We start from the raw sequence: 17738 nt of genomic DNA on the forward strand, positions 1-17738 counted from the left end.
AGTTCCTGAAATTGATTACAGTTAAATGTACATTTCAATGAATAAATAAATAAATAAATAAATAAACAAATAAATGTACTTGATTCATAATGTGATTATTATCCTACTCCTGGTAGGTGTTCTCCATTATCACTTCATTTTTATCGCCAGCTCCTCATCCCACTTTGATCCCTACTGTCTGGGAACTTCAGGCCAGTTACTTAGCCTTCCATGCCCCAGTGTCTAGATCTACATGTTTGCTAAATATTTTGACATGTAATTTTCATCTGTCTAGTATGTAGAGGAAATTTTTTAAAATGACATATACTGTTACAACAGGGGAGGAAATACTACAAAGAAAGCCCTTTGCATACTTGCCAGCAGAATATATTTCAAAATTAATGACTGTTGAGCTTCTGCTACCTCACAGGCATGTAGTTCAACGCTTGACACACTTGGTTAAATTTACTCTTAGAAGAACCCTATGAGGTGCGCAACTGAGGCACAGAATTGTCCAACGTGTCTCCATCCACCTTCTTCCTTTTGTGATTTCTGCTTGTCTCATGGTACTAAGCACCACAAAAGGGGTGACTTTCCCACTTATGTTTTCCTCTGAGAACTTCTCTCTGAATCTCAGACTTAAATATTCAACTGCTTATTGAAATCTCCACTGAAATGACTAATGAACACCTCAGAATGACATGTCCAAGACTCAGCTCCTGATCTTTCTACACAAACTTGTTTCTCCCACAGTCTTTCCAATGTCAATAATGTATTAAGTTGATCCTCTAGTTGCTAAAGCCCAAAACTTGAAAGCTCTTGTATCCTTGATCTGCTTTTTCTCCTAGTCCACATATAACATTTTGGTAAATTTCATCAGGTTTACCTTCAAAATGTAATTAGAATCTAATATACCTTAACCTGCTACTGCTGGCCCCGTCGGTCTCTCCCCCATTATTGAAATTGCTTCCCAACTAATCTCTTTGCGTCTGTGCACACACCTACAGCCTAAGCTGAGGATATGCATTCATGGTTATTCTGGCTTTACAATCATATGAAATGGTAGAACACATAAGCCTTTATCATCAGAGCTGGCTTCATGGGTATACAACCTGCACAGTCACACAGGCCCTATACTCAGAAGGGTTTTGTGCTTAATTTATTTCTCTGCCATTGCTGTTCTGAAATTCTTTAAAATTTTGTCTTGGGCTTGTGTTTGTAGGTAGAGTAAGGAAAATGTCCTTAATGAGACCATGGACCATGCATGTGAGCTGAGGAGATACACGCAATTTCCATGACCTGACACCCTAGTCGCACACAGCTTTTGCCATGTTCAATGAAAGATAATTCTACCAGCCCAGTGCTGTATGGAGCTCCGTGACTCTCAGTGAAAGTACAGGTGAACACAACTGAGCCATCAGGGATGCTAAGAGCCCTAAGAGACCACACTTCAGGGGCGCCTGGGTGGCTCAGTTGGTGGGGCAGCTAGCTGTCTTCGTCTCGGGTCATGGTCCCAGGGTCTTGGGATCAAGCCCCATGTTGGGCTCTCTGCTCGGTGGTGAGCCTGTTTCTCCCTCTCCCTCTGCCTGCCTCTCTGCCTACTTGTGTTCTCTCTGTCAAATAAATAAATAAAATCTAAAAAAAAAAAAAAAGGAAGAAAGAAAGAAAGAAAGAAAGAAAGAAACCACACTTCATGCTCAAACCAGACCTTGTTTCCAATAGACTTTGTTCCCTTCACTCCTTATCCTTTTCAATGCCTTCAGTGTCTTTCTCCACAGGAAATATACATGTATAGTTTGTGTAATATGTATAATGGGTATGTTTTATATATACAACATATATGTAAAAAATGTAATTATATAAATATGTAGTTAGAACCAACTCTCAAAATTTTGCAGAAACATTTGGAAAAGGCATTGTTAGATCTGAAATGCTTAAGAATAGGAATGATTCACTATCAATGGACTCATTTCTTGTGATAACCACGTTTCATCTGATATGCCAGAAATTCTTGAGGACAGTCTGGTTTTCTGGGGAAGCTATAAACAGTTAAGAAGGGAAGGAGAAAAGTTAACAGAAATTTACTGATGAAGAATGTTCCCACTTTTGATTCTGAGTAAATGAGGCCGAGGATCACCGAAGTGATCACTGTACGGTTGACTTCTCTCCAGGACTTGTGCATATAGAGCTTTTGGTGGCATTCATGCGTACTGAGCTGCCACTGAAAAATATCAAGGTGTGTGTCCATATTATGAATGCATCTTTAAGCTCTGTGAAAAAAATCTATAAAAGCTGAATATTAAAGGCAATGGCACTTGTAATTTAAGTTTTATTGGTCCCTGTTAGCCCATGTTCTCCAAAAAGCAGACATCATGATGAGATTAAAGGTACCAGGGTTTTATTGGTGGCAGTACTGAGAGGAAGAGTAGGAGGAGCTGGTTAGACTGTGCAGAAGTCGGGCCCTAAGTGAAGGGGAAAGGGAAGCTAAGTGGGGGGAGCTCGCTAGACAACCATGAAGTCTGAGGAAAATTCAGAAAGGCCACTGGGGAGGTCTCACAGCAAGTCAGCCGTCAGCAGAGACTTATACCCCTCGGGAAGGGGAATGCCTTAGCATCCCTGACAAGCTCAGTCACTGGCTGGGAGAAAGCTCCAGGAAACAGCTCCTGGGCAAACATAATTATGAATTTAAGAGAAGCAGATGGGGCTTTTGGACAATTAAACTCCCTATAGCATTCTCATGGCCAAAACAGATTCATTTTATGAATCCAAAACCAGTCCAACTCATGGAGAGAAATTGATGTAAAAGGAAGCTTTTGTGTTATATTTGCTTTTGCATATATAGTTAATGTTTGTAGCATCTTATATTATTATATGATTTTCTCCTTATTTTTATAACCTATCAGAGTATGTTATAGGAAATATGAATTTCATTAACAATGGCTCCTCTTTCTGCCATCAATGAAGAATTCATTGCACAATTAGAGCAAAGGAGGACAAAACAGAATTTTTCAAACTTGCAAGTCAACTCTCTTTCCAACCTGCCGTGGATATTTCCTGAAGTTGATTTCCAGAGTGAGAAGTGGTTTTTTCATGGGAAAAGCATTTCCATTCCAGTGTATACTGAGTTTTTATGTAATCATCTGCGCCCACTGAAAGGGTAATAAAACCTTTATCTCCCCAGGAGTCAAATACTTTTCATGCTGGGGTAGAATGGAATAGAGACTTCCTTTTCTCCACCAAAAGAAGATTCCTGAGCACTCAGGACGTTAACATGAGCTCTCTCTCCTCCCTCCCTCTCTCTCAGTGTGGGTGTGCCAGCTCATGTACAAGATTCCAGTTTCCTAATTGCAGGTCTCTGCCTATGGTAGAAATCTCCTTTGCACATTTAGATGTGCTACGGCCTAGCCGTGTTGTCCTGAGGGGCACCGGGGTGTGGGAAATTGACACTGAGATATTCTCTAAGTAAATAGTTGATCTTCCTCTGATTCAGAAAACTGTGTTTACAGGAATGATGAAGTACATAAATATAGAAACTAAGTATTCATTGGTCATATCTGCTTTGTAGAAGGCCAAAGTGGCCCAAGTACACAATTCTCTGATGGTCTGGCTTAATCCAGACCAAACGTGCTCATCTGTACCTTTTGAACCGCAGGTGATAGGCCATTAGCAGGTAATAGAACCAGTTAAGTGGGTCATACCAGCTTTTCTTTCAAAGAGAAAGAGTAGGATAAAAAATATTAGAGAATTTCATATTATAAGGTATTTTCTTGAAACTTCTGTTTTAATTATGTGTGTATATACAATTATTGGGCCACAACATAAAATGTAGTTCTTACTATGGATTGCATTAACAAGGTTAAATGCCTTTATTGTATAAAGGTTAAATAAATAAAGGTTAAACTCCTTTATTGTATAAAGGTATAGATGAACTATATGATCCTTTTCATAATCCCTTATATACATAATTTCCTTTTTAAATATTTTGGTACATATTGAGCAGTTGCTAGTTCAAAGATAAACCTGTTGGCCAGTATCTAGGGGTATATACTTGTTTAAGGTAAGTCAAGGTATATGCCGTGACTGACAGCTAAGCTTTGACAGAACCAGCAATGTCTTATAGAATTCAGGAGGCCCAGGAGAATATTTACATAAATAAAATCTATACAGAGTCAGATTGAGGAGTATTTGGATTTTCCAGTGTCTGAGAGAGCTACACAAAATTTTGGGCTTCATGTTTTCAAAAATTTGAACTTAGAATAAAGGAAGTTCTAACAAAATTTCCGAAGTGGATATCTAAAAATCTTCAGAAAAAGAACTTAGAGAATGCCTATATTCAAATATTGAAAATTATCAGTGAACCTCCAAGACGAACTAACGCCTGATTGTCTTCCCGAGTAACTAATGATCTTGTATGAGAGTGCCGACTATACATTAGGTTACTGCTGGGTGACTTCTGTGAAAAGAGGTGCCTCTGGTTTTGTGCTAATAGATTTCTAACAACAACAACAACTACAAAAAAGACTTCAACTTAAACAGCAGCGTTGGTAATACATTATAGATGGCGTTAGCTCATGTCAGAACTTTCTGCACAGAACCCAGTGTCCATCTTTCTATGGAGGACTGGGAATGGAGTGATAGAAAGAGCTTCTCAAAGCATGCCAATTGTTTCAGTGAAAACTTACAAATAAGGGGCAGGCGAAGGGTACAGAACATGTCCTGCTATGGTCATAATCTTCGGAGAGACCATCTGCTGACCTTGACTCCAAGGCAGACTGCACACCCATGTAATAAGTAAGGGTTCACGTCTGAGAATCTATGTTGACTTCAAGTCTACCTGACTATTAACAATTCCAACGAGTAGGAGGGAAAATCATTTATTTTTAAAAAGTTGCAGACAAGTTTATATTCTTAACAGATTTTTATTCCTCCAGTTCGGTAGAGTATATAGCGACAGTGGAACATGCCAAATTTTTTTCTACCTCAGTTAGAAATTAGACCTGAGAAGCCAACTTGTCATCTGTAATTAGAAATACAGAGGTTTCCTTGAGAGATGTTTAGGAAAATAAGGAGGCTAAAGCTTTGGAAAAGACACCCAAACAGAACTCTAAAAAGAATGGAATTGTCTATACTCTTTATCCAAATGAAGAGGACCTAATAAAAGGGACGACAAATTCCTACCTTTGCCTTCCACATTAACCACAGTTTAAAGACATCAACATGTCGGCCGCACTGAATAGTTTTACCTCCAGCATCGTCCACATTGTAGAGTTTATCTGGCTGGAAAAGATAGCCAGCTCTCATCTGGTTGCATGCTTCCAGAAGACGCTAAAGAAGGAATAATATATCTATATGCAGGTTATATACATTTCAATAAGAAACCACCACTATTTATTTCAATTAACTTAGCATTTCTACTCTACCTGCACTTTTTTGGGGGGGGGGTTACCTTCATTTATTTTATTTTTTAAAATTTTAGGAACTTTTGTATTTTAATTACAGTAAAGTTAACATATGGTGTTATATTTGTTTCAGGTGTGCAATGTAGTGATTGGACAATTCTGTATGTTACTCAGTACATGCACTTTTAAAGAGAATTTTGTTTATTTTATATAAAAAATGCTACTTTTCTAGGATTTTAGTGCATCTAGTTGTTCTTTGGGTTTATCTGGAACAACAGATTGTATAATTGGAGTAACACGATTTCTCTATTTCTCTCTAACTTTTCTCAGAGTTCTTGAGGTTTTGCTGCTTTTTTGAAACTACTTGCTACTGTGTATTGAAGTTAATGAGAACTGAGGACCTCGTTCACTTGCACTAAACTATCCCATGAATCAGCAGTTTGGGTTCCTATCAGCAAAGTACTCTGAGAGTCACAGTCGGTGGAGAATAAAGTAACCCATTCATTTAATTTTGTGCTTCTCTCGTAAAAGATGTTGAAAGAATGGAGAAACATTTGCTTTGGATGGTTAAGAAGTAATCACTAGAGGGGCACCTGGGTGACTCAGTGGGTTAAGCCTCTGCCTTTGGCTCAGGTCATGATTTCAGGGTTCTGGGATCGAGCCCCGCATCGGGCTCTCTGTTCAGTGGGGAGCCTGCTTCCCCCTCTCTCTCGGCCTGCCTCTCTGCCTACTTGTGATCTCTGTCAAAGGAATAAATAAAATCTTAAAAAAAAAAAAGAAGAAGGGACGCCTGGGTGGCTCAGTTGGTTAAGCAGCTGCCTTCGGCTCAGGTCATGATCCCAGCGTCCTGGGATCGAGTCCCACATTGGGCTCCTTGCTCAGCAGGGAGCCTGCTTCTCCCTCTGCCTCTGCCTGCCATTCTGTCTGCCTGTGCTCACTCTCTCCCCCTCTCTCTCTCTGATAAATAAATAAAATCTTTGAAAAAAAAAAAAGAAGAAGAAGTAATCACTAGAGAAAAGGTATGCTTCCCGTCCCCCAGTTAAAGAGGGGCTTTTCTCTTTAAAGGGTGTGTTCAGAGAGAGCACGACCCAGGCAAACACACATGCGCAGACGGGGTACTGTTTAAGTAGACATGAAGCTCTACTTTCGTACAAGAAGCAAATAACAATATATTTATTATGTGTTTATTATAACTGACCTTTTCACAACTAGTACATCATTTGAGCCTCACAGCAAACTCACAGCTGAGGTACTATTGTGTATCATTTTTGCAGACTGAGGAAACGGATACATCAACATATTGAGCAATTTTCAAGGTCACATAACCTAACAGTGATCGATCTGGGATCTTTCTTGGAGTTTGTGGAAGGCTAACTTCAACGGAAAAATCTCACACTCCTTTGTTTAGGATGGGCTTGTGGATCTAGGCAAAGGTGCACAATGTGGTGGCAAGAACTGAAGTAGTTAGGGGAAAAGAAACAGAAATGATACCTTGCAAAGAGTGCCTTAGTGTCTACATGTTGGGAATCCTCCTCACAAGTGAGAATATTTTCTCTTTAGTCTATTTCAAACTCCCTTTTTAATGTTATGTTAGCAAGAGCTGGAGACTATTTAAAATACTTTAAAACATATAATCAGTATAGGCTTTATCTACTCTCCTGACGTGATGAGTAAGCTACAGTTAGTCATGGTTACCCCCAACTGTCTCGCACTGTGCAGGGCCATGGAGTTGCGGCGAGCAAGGGTGGACATGCCCTGCCCCACTGACCTTACAACCTGTGCTGCTGGGGGGTGGGTGGGTTGAACAAAATGTGGCATACGTGGATGTGAAATTGTTCCCAGGATAAATGTTAGGAAGGAATTTCACAGTATTGGGATATTCTGCTTTAAGGGTCAAGGATTTCAATTCGTCAGAAGGTCTAGGAAGGCTTCCAGCGAAAAGTCATTTTCAAGTTCAGTAGGAGCTAAACGAGGAAGATGCTGGGGGAAGGTGTGGGAGACAAAGTGGAGGTCATGATCAGGTCAGATCTCAGGGTCCTGCCATCACCCCTGGATAGGTAGGAGGAGAAACTCCTGCCAAGGTCACAGGGGCCGAGCTGCATGGCTCCCTCGTGGAAGTGAGGGCAGGTCAAGGGATATCAAGGGCAGAAAGCAAAAGGAAGCACAAGATGAATGGGAGAGTGGAGAAGGGCACGGGGCTGTACCTCCCAGGCCTTGGAGGCCGCGTCTGGGATTTCAATCCCCATCCTAAAAGCAATGAGGAGCCACGGAATGGGTTTCAGTTTTGCATTATGAAAAGGCCCTTCTGGATGAAAGAGATTGACGTGATTAGCACTTCGTTTCAAAAACACATGGCACTTCCTTTCCCTTACATGATTACATAAAAGAAATTGAAAATTAGTTTTAATTGTATTTTATGTAGAGTTACAGCAAAATATATATACTTATAGTGCCTTTTGAGCATCAGAAAATACATTAATATTGAATATACTTGGTTTAAGTGGCTCATTAAGGCATGAGTCAAAATGGTCTAATGTGAAACCTTAGGCACTCAGATCGTTTAATAGATAAGAATCAAATGCTCCTCTTAATTTAAGGATACACCACAATAGGCTTATTTTCCAGAGATGACCTTAAAAATAGTGAGAGCTTTAGTAGTTTGGGGGTTCTGTTCTCCCTCCACTGACAATCTGTCTGTCTTTAGGAAAAGATAAAAAGGAGTATAAAACAAGAAAACAGAAACTGAACTTATTTGAGAAACACATGATATGTGGTATGAGAATAAAATGTACTATTTCAGTATACTCATTATGGGTGAAGAAATCAGGGAAGATGGCCCAACATTTGTTTTTGAGTCCTAAACATAAAGGTATCAGAAATCTGAACGTTGAGGACAGACCTGTCAGCAACAGGAAGAGGGAGCAAACTCCGAAGCTTCTTCAAGAAAACAAATGTAGTCAAACTGTCATTCCTGGGTATGGGACACACAGGAACAGACAGGAAGGAGTAGCTTATTAACCTGCAGGCTTCAAACACAAGGCAGCCGCCCTTTTATTGATGGGATATGGAAAGACTATGGCTGCCATGTGGCCAACTTCACAGTCTGAAGCAGATCTCAAAGTGCCAGCCTGCACTTCTGAGAAAGAACAAAGACTCTCTCAGAAGAGGCAAAGTGGTTGGGGTGCCTGGGTGACTCAGGTGGTTAAGCTTTTGCCCTCGGCTCAGGTCATGATCTCAGGGTCCTGCGATCAAATCCCGCATGGGGCTCCTTATTCATCAAGGAGCCTGCTTCTCCCTCTGCCCACTCTGCCTTCTGCTCCCCCAGCTTGTGCTCTCTCTCTGACAAATAAATAAAATCTTAAAAAAAAAAAAAAAGAAGAGACAAAGTGGGCACTGAGTACTCAAGAGGGAGTTTCTTAAATTCCACACAGAAGTGAGATCATATGGTATTTATCTTTCTTTCACCGCCTTACTTTGCTGAAGCAAGATGCCATCTAGCTCCATTCACGTTGTTGTAAAAGGCAAAATTTCATTCTTTTTTATGGCTGAGAGAGAGAGGTAAATCAAGGAACACACTCTTAACTACAGAGGACAAACGGATGGTCCTCAGAGGGGAGCAGTGGGACAGATGGACAACATAGGTGATGGGGATTAAGGAGGGCACTTGGGAGGAGCACCGGGTGTTGCATAAACATATTGAAGCTCTATATTGTACACTGTATGTTAACTAACTGGAATTTAAATACTTTTTAAAAATAAATTAAAATAATTTTTTTAAAACAGACTGAGGACTGCCTTAAAGTTAATGCAGTTTGTTTTAAGAACACAGACACTTTATTTTTACATCCAAAAGTCTTTGGATTGCTGTTGAGTAGGAAAGAAAACAAAGCTATAAATGATACTACACAAGACGAATTTGCATTTCTGACAATGACATGGAGATAAGAATTCCTAAGCTGCATTTTATCACTGCATCCCTCCTTGGAGGAGATCATGGGCTTATCTCTTTGTGTAACATTAGGTTTACTACTGGAGATAAAACACAAAAACGTATAAGGAGATAATAATTTCATACAACCCATAAATTTGTGCTATGCTAAATATATTGCAGTTACTCCTACTTATCTGCATTTAAAATAAGCGACATTTTTGGCCCTACACTCTGAAATAACAAGTGACTCCAGTGGGCCAAACGTGATCTCTAAGAGACATTTCGTTTGTTTGTGATGTTTTTAATAAGTGGGGCATGAGCGATCAGGTTTTCTGTAGACCCTATCACCACCCATTGTGTGATCCCAGATCTTATCCACACATGGAGTTAACACCTGTCCTTACACTCATTTGGTCTTGTGGCACCTAAATGGCCCAGTGACTGCTACTTAAAGATCAAGGGGGAAGGATCAGTTTAGGAGGGCAAATTGTGCTGCACTGTGCTAATTCACCGAGGCCATAATTATTTTGGTTTTAAACATTCACAATGAAGCTAGACAAGACATCCATCACCGCACTAATTAAAAACAGAAATCACTGGGTGCTTGGGTGGCTTAGTTGTTAAGCATTTGCCTTCGGTCATGATACCAGGGTCCTGGGATTGAGCCCCACATCAGGCTCCCCGCTCTGTGGGAAGCCTGCTTCTTCCTCTCCCACTCCCCCTGCTTGTATTCCCTCTTTCACTGTCATTCTCTCTCAAAAAAAAAAAAAAAAAAGAAAAAAAAGTGGGGTGCCTGGATGGTTCAGTGAGTTAGGGCCTCTGCCTTCGGCTCGGGTCATGATCCCGGGGTCATGGGATCATGGGATCAAGCCCCGCATCGGGCTCTCTGCTTGGCGGGGAGCCTGCTTCCCCCTTTCTCTGCCTGCCTCTCTGCCTACTTGTGATCTCTCTCTCTCTCTCTGTCAAATAAATAAATAAAATATAAAAAAAAAAGAAAGAAAGAAATCATTTACTTTTTCCCGGATCAGGATAGCAGAGCACTGAAGGGGGACACCCATGAGTTTATGTGGATTCCAGCTCACAGAGTTGGCCCTAGGTGATAAAATAGCTTCAATCAGCGCTCAAGGTCTAATGAAAGAGAATAGAAGTCTAAACAGGTTATTTTGTTTTCACAAGTAATGGCGCAGGTCTTACCTTTCAATGCCACTGAGTTTATGGGCGTGGTTTCTGGACAGCAACAGTCCACCTCCCCAGGCTGCCTACAGGTACAGAAGATATTCGTTGTTCTATTAATTCTTTCTTTTTAAATAGCATTGGTGACTTTTTCCCATGTTAAATTGATTTCAAAAGTTGATGAAGCTTTAATTGCTATGCTAGATAATTATAAACTTGACTATCGTTATACTCCTTATAAGAACAATGCATTTTAAAATTTCCTCCTATGAATTCTCATTGCCTATTCGTGTCATGATAAAGCTTTATAAAGGTTTCTAATTAATTCAAACACCTTCTGTATAATTTCCAGAGACACATAAAAAGGTTGGCACCAAATTTTGCAATACCACAGAAAAATTAACATCTCTACCAGATTGTATAACTTTAAATTTGTCTAACTCTTAACAAAGCTGAAGAGTTTTGCCCAAAGTCATTGTACTAAATTAATAGCATCAAAAATTGTTATTTCTTTAATAGGTATTAATTTTGAAATGTTTATTAGAGTAATGGACTAAATCTTCTTTTGATTTATTAAAGTCAGGTTTAAGGGCACCAGGGTGGCTCGGTTGGTTAAGCGCCCGACTCTTGATTTTGGCTCAGGTCACGATCTCAGGGTCCTGAAGTTGAGCCCCACATTGGGTTCTACGCTCAGTGTGGAGTCAGCTTGAAATTCTCTTCCACTCCCTCTGCTCCTTCCCCTACTCGCACACATTGAGGAGAGGTTTGGGCTCTTTAAAAACACTGATACATTTGTAGCTCTTTCCGGGCTAATATATTAAGTCTATTTTGTTCATTATAAAAATGAGTTTCCAGAGAAAACTTCATCGGGCCTGCAATGCCAATGAAGTGATTCTAAGGACTGCTCATAGGACACATTTTTTAAAGCAGTAGTTTTGAGTCAGACTAAAGGAGGGGACTCACATCCACATGCATCCAGAGTCCGTGCGCCTCACAAATATCAGTGATGTTGTGGAGAGGGTTGAAGGCCCCAAACACTGTGGTGCCGGCTGTGGCTGTGACACAGAAAGGAGTCTGACCCTGGTGATGACACAAACTAAGTTGTAGGCATGGCCTCGGGAGGCATAGGAATAGTCCTGTCACTTTACCACTACACTCCTGGCATCAGGAAGCTGGAAGACTTGGATACAAACCCTAAGTACCTAACAATTTCAAATATTCTGAGGTATCTCCAGGATTGGACGAAGTAGTGTAACCATAAAAGGAACTCATATCACTGCCTCTAAGTTTTAGTTATTATATTTCTCTCCAAATTTATTTTTGCAAAATAATACCATGAAAATGGAGATGTCCAAATTCCTTTATGTAGTCCATGTCCTGATAACTTTTCATCGGATATCTGACAGAAAATTATGGAGAGAAATAGCACAATCTTAATTATTTCATTTTAATTTTATAAGGAATTTCCTACATTTAGGGATTATCTTATTTCTCCTGGTAATTACCTTACCAGTTGTTTTCCACCAATGAAAATAGGTAAAGAAAATAAAAATGAATTTACATGTTAAGTATGGAGCTATAGAACATACCTTTGTTTTAGCTTGTAATATATTTTTCTCTAACTTAGCTGGAATCATCTTTCCCCTTAAAAATACAAATACACACTGATTTATTATGAGTATTTGAATACGCATACCAGTTCTACCAATGAGAAGAATAAATGATACATAAGACTAAAAACTATTAGTTTTTAGTGTCTCCCTAAGGCATTTATATGTCCATAAACAGATACTGGGTAAATGTTCAGTTCCCAAAAACTAATAGTAAATATCCTGTTGAATTAAAGAATGTTTAGTGTGCTATTCAGTCATCTTAAAATTTGCATTACTTAAGCTTTCTAAGAAAGATGTAGAATGATAATCTTTCAAGTGATTAAATTTCAACTTATTATATTTTATGTCTAAAGACTTATTTATTTATTTTTTATTTATCAGAGAGAGAGAGAGAGAACAAACATATAAGCAGGGGGAGGGGAAGAGGGAGAGAGAGAAGCAGGCTCCCTACTGAGCAGTTTAAAGTAAAAACCTCTTCTCTAGCACATACCCTCACCCTTTCCCTGGCTGTAACCCTAACGTAACCCAAGATCTGAGGGGGGGGAATAAAAAGATAGGGTATATATACACAATGGACTATTACGCAGCCATAAAAAAGAAAGAAATTCTGCCATTTGCAATGACGTGGATGGAGCTAAAGGGTATTATGCTAAGCAAAGTAAGTCAGTCAGAGAAAGACAAATACCATACTATTTCACTCATATGCAGAATTTAGGAAAAAAAAAACAAATGAGCAAATGGGGAGAGAGGCAAACAATGAAACAGACTTTCAGCTCCAGAGAACAAACTGATGGTCACCAGACAGGAGGTGTGTGGGGGATGGGTGAAACAGGTGATGCGGATGAAGGAAAGCTCTAGTTGTGAAGAACGCTGGTGTTGCACGGTAGTGTTGAATCACTATATTGTACACCAGTACCTAATATTACACTGTATGTTAAGTAACTGGAATTTAAATAAAAACTTAAAAAAAAAAAAGTAAAAGCCTCTTGACATCAAGGTATAAAAATCAGGTATCCAATTGGGAAGGAAGGAAAAAGGGTGGCAAATTTCAGATGGCCTTCACGCTTCTTCACAGCAAATACCTGAGGGAAACAAGTCAAGACTCATCTACTCGATCCGGGTATCAGACTGAAACCCAGCATGCCTACTGGTGATTCACTAGAAGCATTCCCACTAATGTCAGGACGCTCACTACCATCAGTATCATAGCATTTTTCTCTGAAGAAATTATCTATTATTTAAATGTATGATAGAAAGAAAAAGAAAGAAAGGAAGGAAGGAAGGAAGGAGAAGAGAAGAACAAAGAAAAGAGAAGAAAAAAGGAAAGAGGAAAAAAACCCCTAATGGGAGTACATATGGCAGTATACCAGGAATATCTAAAATTATGTATTAAAAAACCTATGAAAATAATAAGAATGTTGAGCAACTGGGTGCTTACATGAGTAAATCATATTCCTATTTATATAAACAAATTGTTGTGAATAAATAATAGAATATCCCATTCATAATAATAAAAAAAAATGTAAAGTATCTTGGGCAGGGGTGATTCTCAGGAAATGTACCTAGAATACATAAAGAAAATCAAACAACTTATGACAAAGTACTGAATAATACACTTATAAAACACATCTGCAAGAAACTTTATATTCATTTATTTTATGTTTCAGATTTTCTAAATACATAAAGTCTCCTTATAAGCCAATATCAAATAATAAACAACCAATGAAAAATGGGCAAAGCACATGAATAGACAAATCATGGTTATACACAATTTCTGGTCAGAATGTTTCAATAAAAAAAAAAAAAGAAAAAAGAAAAAAAAAGTATTGTTAATATTCAGGGTTGGCACTGTAGATAAGAGCATCAATTAACTTAAAAATGTTTGAAGGGTAAAAAAAAAAATCTTTATGAAATTTTAAATCCAGACATCCTTTGAATCAATAATTCAGTTTCTAGGAATTCATGTGAGACATTCAAACACAGACTCTCAAATAATTTTATATAATGATATTCATTTAATCATTGTTCTTAAACACTAACATCTAGGGGGAAACACTGAAGTGTCTTTTAAAATAAGATTTCTGAATTCTGTAGCATTTATAAAGTGCAAAACTCTGAAGTAATTAAAAAAGAATAAGGTCTGCATGAATTAATGGGGTAAGATTTATAAAACATATCCTAAAACCAAAAAAAATCTATGAAAGCAAGTTATAGAATACACACAGAATTGATGTATGAGTATGTCTGATATGCATAAAAATGATCCTCAGAATATATGTTATAGTTGTCATATTATTTATTTCTGAAACATGGCATTCAAGGAAAACAGAAATACACTTTTACTTTGTAGATTGCTGAAGCAGTTGAATTTTTATCTACAAATATTATTATATTTTTATGTGTATTTATATTACATATAATTCAATACACTTAAAATGGGAAGATAGTTCCACTTATATAAGACTATATTTAGTAAAGAAATGTTAAGAATAGGATAGGATGACTTTGATGCTTCTTTCATACTAATGGCAGTTAAAATTTATTGAAACTGGGAGAGTATTCTTGCTAAAAACTGGAATAGGAAATAGGATTTTAATCTACAAAGCATAACGATAACGATTTTTGAGACTGTGTTAGAAACATACCTTTCATCGCATTTTACTTCAATTACATTGTCAGTTCCAATACCAAGGATTGCTGCAGCTTTTTTTAAAAAAATATTTTATTTATTTGCTAGAGAGAGAGAGAGAGAGAGAGACAGAGCGCAAGCACAGGCAGACAGAGTGGCAGGCTAGAGGCAGAGGGAGAAGCAGGCTCCCTGCCGAGCAAGGAGCCCGATGCGGGACTCCATCCCAGGACGCTGGGATCATGACCTGAGCAGAAGGCAGCCACTTAACCAACTGAGCCACCCAGGCGTCCCTGCTGCAGCTTTTTTAACTGAATAATGACCCTTGGGCAAAAATGAAAATAGAAAAGGCATTCATTTCTCTGCATTCCATGCTGATTCACACAAGTGCATTTGGGAGCGTGAACATGTAGCTTTGAATGGGTTTGCGCACGCACACTTCTATATACACACGTACGGGTCTCAAGGCATATTTCCAGACCCTCATCATGACATTTGTTCAGATGAAGGAGGTTGCGACACCCCTTTTAGAAGGCACCATCACACAACTCTTCACAAGCAGTGGGAGTTTCAGTATTCTAGTTCTCCATACACATAGAATGTCATGTCACTCATAAATCTAGTAATAATATTCTCTAGAGATAAAATCCTCACATTTTCCAGACAGTGAAACTCTTGCATTACAAACATATATACCATATATATATATATGGTATATATGTGTGTGTGTGTGTAGTATATAAAATATGCATTAGGCTTGGAGAAATCCATTGATTCCTCTGATACCTGTAATTCTTAATCTTGACTTTGACACCAACTTTGACTTCTTGCCTTCTAAATAACTATTTCTTTGTATCATTCTGCCTGGTGTAAATAATATCAGTAAGATGGAGGTATTAGCAGCTCAAGATCTAAACTTGGACCCGGTTATTTTTAGTTGTCAGGAAAAGACCAGATATATGAAAGAAAAAAAATAAAGAAATTTAAAACCCTAACTATGCTTCATTTCCATGGAGAATGCACCAATTAAATAGGAAAACGACTTTTTAAATCTACATTATGGGAATTCAGCATATTTACTCCTTCTATGCAAAAACAAAACAAAACAAAAAACCCACAAAAAACCCAAAAACATGTCAAATGATGAAAATGACATTTGTAAGCCAGCATCTTATGTTTTACAGTAAATGACACTAATCATGCAGCAGTGGTCTCCAACTTGATAATATGCCTCTATATATGCCAGTTTGAGTTTGGTCATAGACGCATATTGCATACACAGAGACATTTCAAAGAAAACCGTGTGTTTCCAGGCACTTTTACATGGAATTCTCAAACTGGGACAACTATTATATTTTAATGTCACAAATGTTGCTGAGGTGGAAAAGAAAATGTGACCATATTTATTAAAGGGATGAATTGATTTTTTTAAAAAGAAGCGTTGATGCTGTGCACAAGATTGGAACACAAACAAAAGGAGACATCAGTGGATACACTGTCAATATCAGAAACATTTGGCTGAGGACCTAGTCTATAAAAATAAGCCTTTCTCTTTAACTGATTCCTTTGATCCTCACTGGAAAAATAAAACATCAATCACATTTTTCTCTACATTCAATGATAAAGAGAATCATTAAGTCTTTAAACTTTTTATAGATTGATTTTTTTGTAAAGAGAACAATGCTTTATATTTATAATCCCATTTTTGTCAGTTTCTCATATTTTGAAATTAAATTTTAATCCTGAATTATCTGTATTGCTAATCTCTAGAGTCCATGTTGAATGGAGAGTGTTTTTTTTTCTAATATCGATATGCAGACCCAGACACAGAGATTACTGAATCTTTATATTGTTAGAGTGAAGCTAATATTCTCTGACTTCCAATTACTTTACAGTTCATCCCAGAAGACTCTTAAAAGTTGTAAAAACCTAGAATTGATACTTACTTGTTCAGAAACCAATAACACGATACTTGGGAGTGCGGTCATGCCTTGTCTTTTTATCTCTGGATATTGCTTATAACGGGCTAGTAATATACCGTAGAGGTTGGCTATACTTCCACCTATGCAAGAGAAATACTAATGTTAACCTAATTTCAAATATCAGAAATGTTTATTGAAATCATAATTTGAGAGCTTTCTGAAACGAAAATGGTGCCAAATCACCAACATTATTGTATCTTATTTTTTATTTAAAGACTTTATTTATTTACTGGAGAGAGAGAGAGCATGCACAAGTAGGGGGAATGGCAGACAAAAGGAGAAGCAGACTCCCCACTGAGCAAGGAGGCCTTGCTCGATCCCAGAACCATGGGATCATGACCTGAGGAGAAGGCAGACCCTTAACAGACGAAGTCACCTAGGCATCCTGCACCAACATTATTTTAAAAATGTCTTTCCTTGGAAGTGTAGAGAGAAATGTCAAATACCACAATTCATAACTTTAATATTTATGGAAATTTTGTTCATAATTTTAACTAACACAATGATGCATGAACATTTATCTCTCAAAAATAATAGTATTTGTTGAAATATATTGTGAGTGTCTCCTAGTAGATATTTTATTTAGTTTAGAGAAATGATTTCTTGCTTTTTCTTACCAGATACAAATACTCCGTCTGCTTCTGTTTCTTGCCAGCCAATAATTTCATACATTTTCTTAAGAAGAATCATTTCCATGACAGTAAATACTGGAGCTATTTCATAGGTAAACCTATATTACATACATAGATTTCTACTGTGAATCATATAAAAGGGAAAAGGATAGATAAAAATCATGTGCTAGATAAGGTTATAAACATTTTTTTTGGTATTCTATAGAAGACTGTAAAAGAAATAGTTAAAACTTATATGCTCTCAACTCCCCCTTCCAGATTAAGAGTATATTAGTTCTACAAAGTTCTACAAAGACAGTATCGTGGACGCCATTGTTTTGTGCAGTCACTGGGAATTTGGTTAGTAACCCCTACATACACAATACTGTTACATCCAGAAAATGCCCAGTTTCATATCTATGTG

At 38.0% G+C, this 17738-nt stretch overlaps 1 protein-coding gene across 1 annotated transcript in view; it reads right to left on the bottom strand.

Annotated features, from left to right (window-relative positions):
• LOC116572341 (glutamate decarboxylase 1-like) overlaps window positions 1–17738 on the bottom strand; it is a 33227-nt gene that overhangs the window by 4252 nt on the left and 11237 nt on the right. Inside the window, 8 exon segments of the mRNA XM_032311266.1 lie at window positions 5158–5304; window positions 10323–10401; window positions 10504–10568; window positions 11446–11562; window positions 12072–12126; window positions 14741–14828; window positions 16664–16783; window positions 17321–17433. Coding sequence (XP_032167157.1) covers window positions 5158–5304; window positions 10323–10401; window positions 10504–10568; window positions 11446–11562; window positions 12072–12126; window positions 14741–14828; window positions 16664–16783; window positions 17321–17433 — 784 coding nt within the window.

This window comes from Mustela erminea, chromosome 13 (assembly GCF_009829155.1).
Source record: "Mustela erminea isolate mMusErm1 chromosome 13, mMusErm1.Pri, whole genome shotgun sequence".
Classification (NCBI taxonomy): domain Eukaryota; kingdom Metazoa; phylum Chordata; class Mammalia; order Carnivora; family Mustelidae; genus Mustela; species Mustela erminea.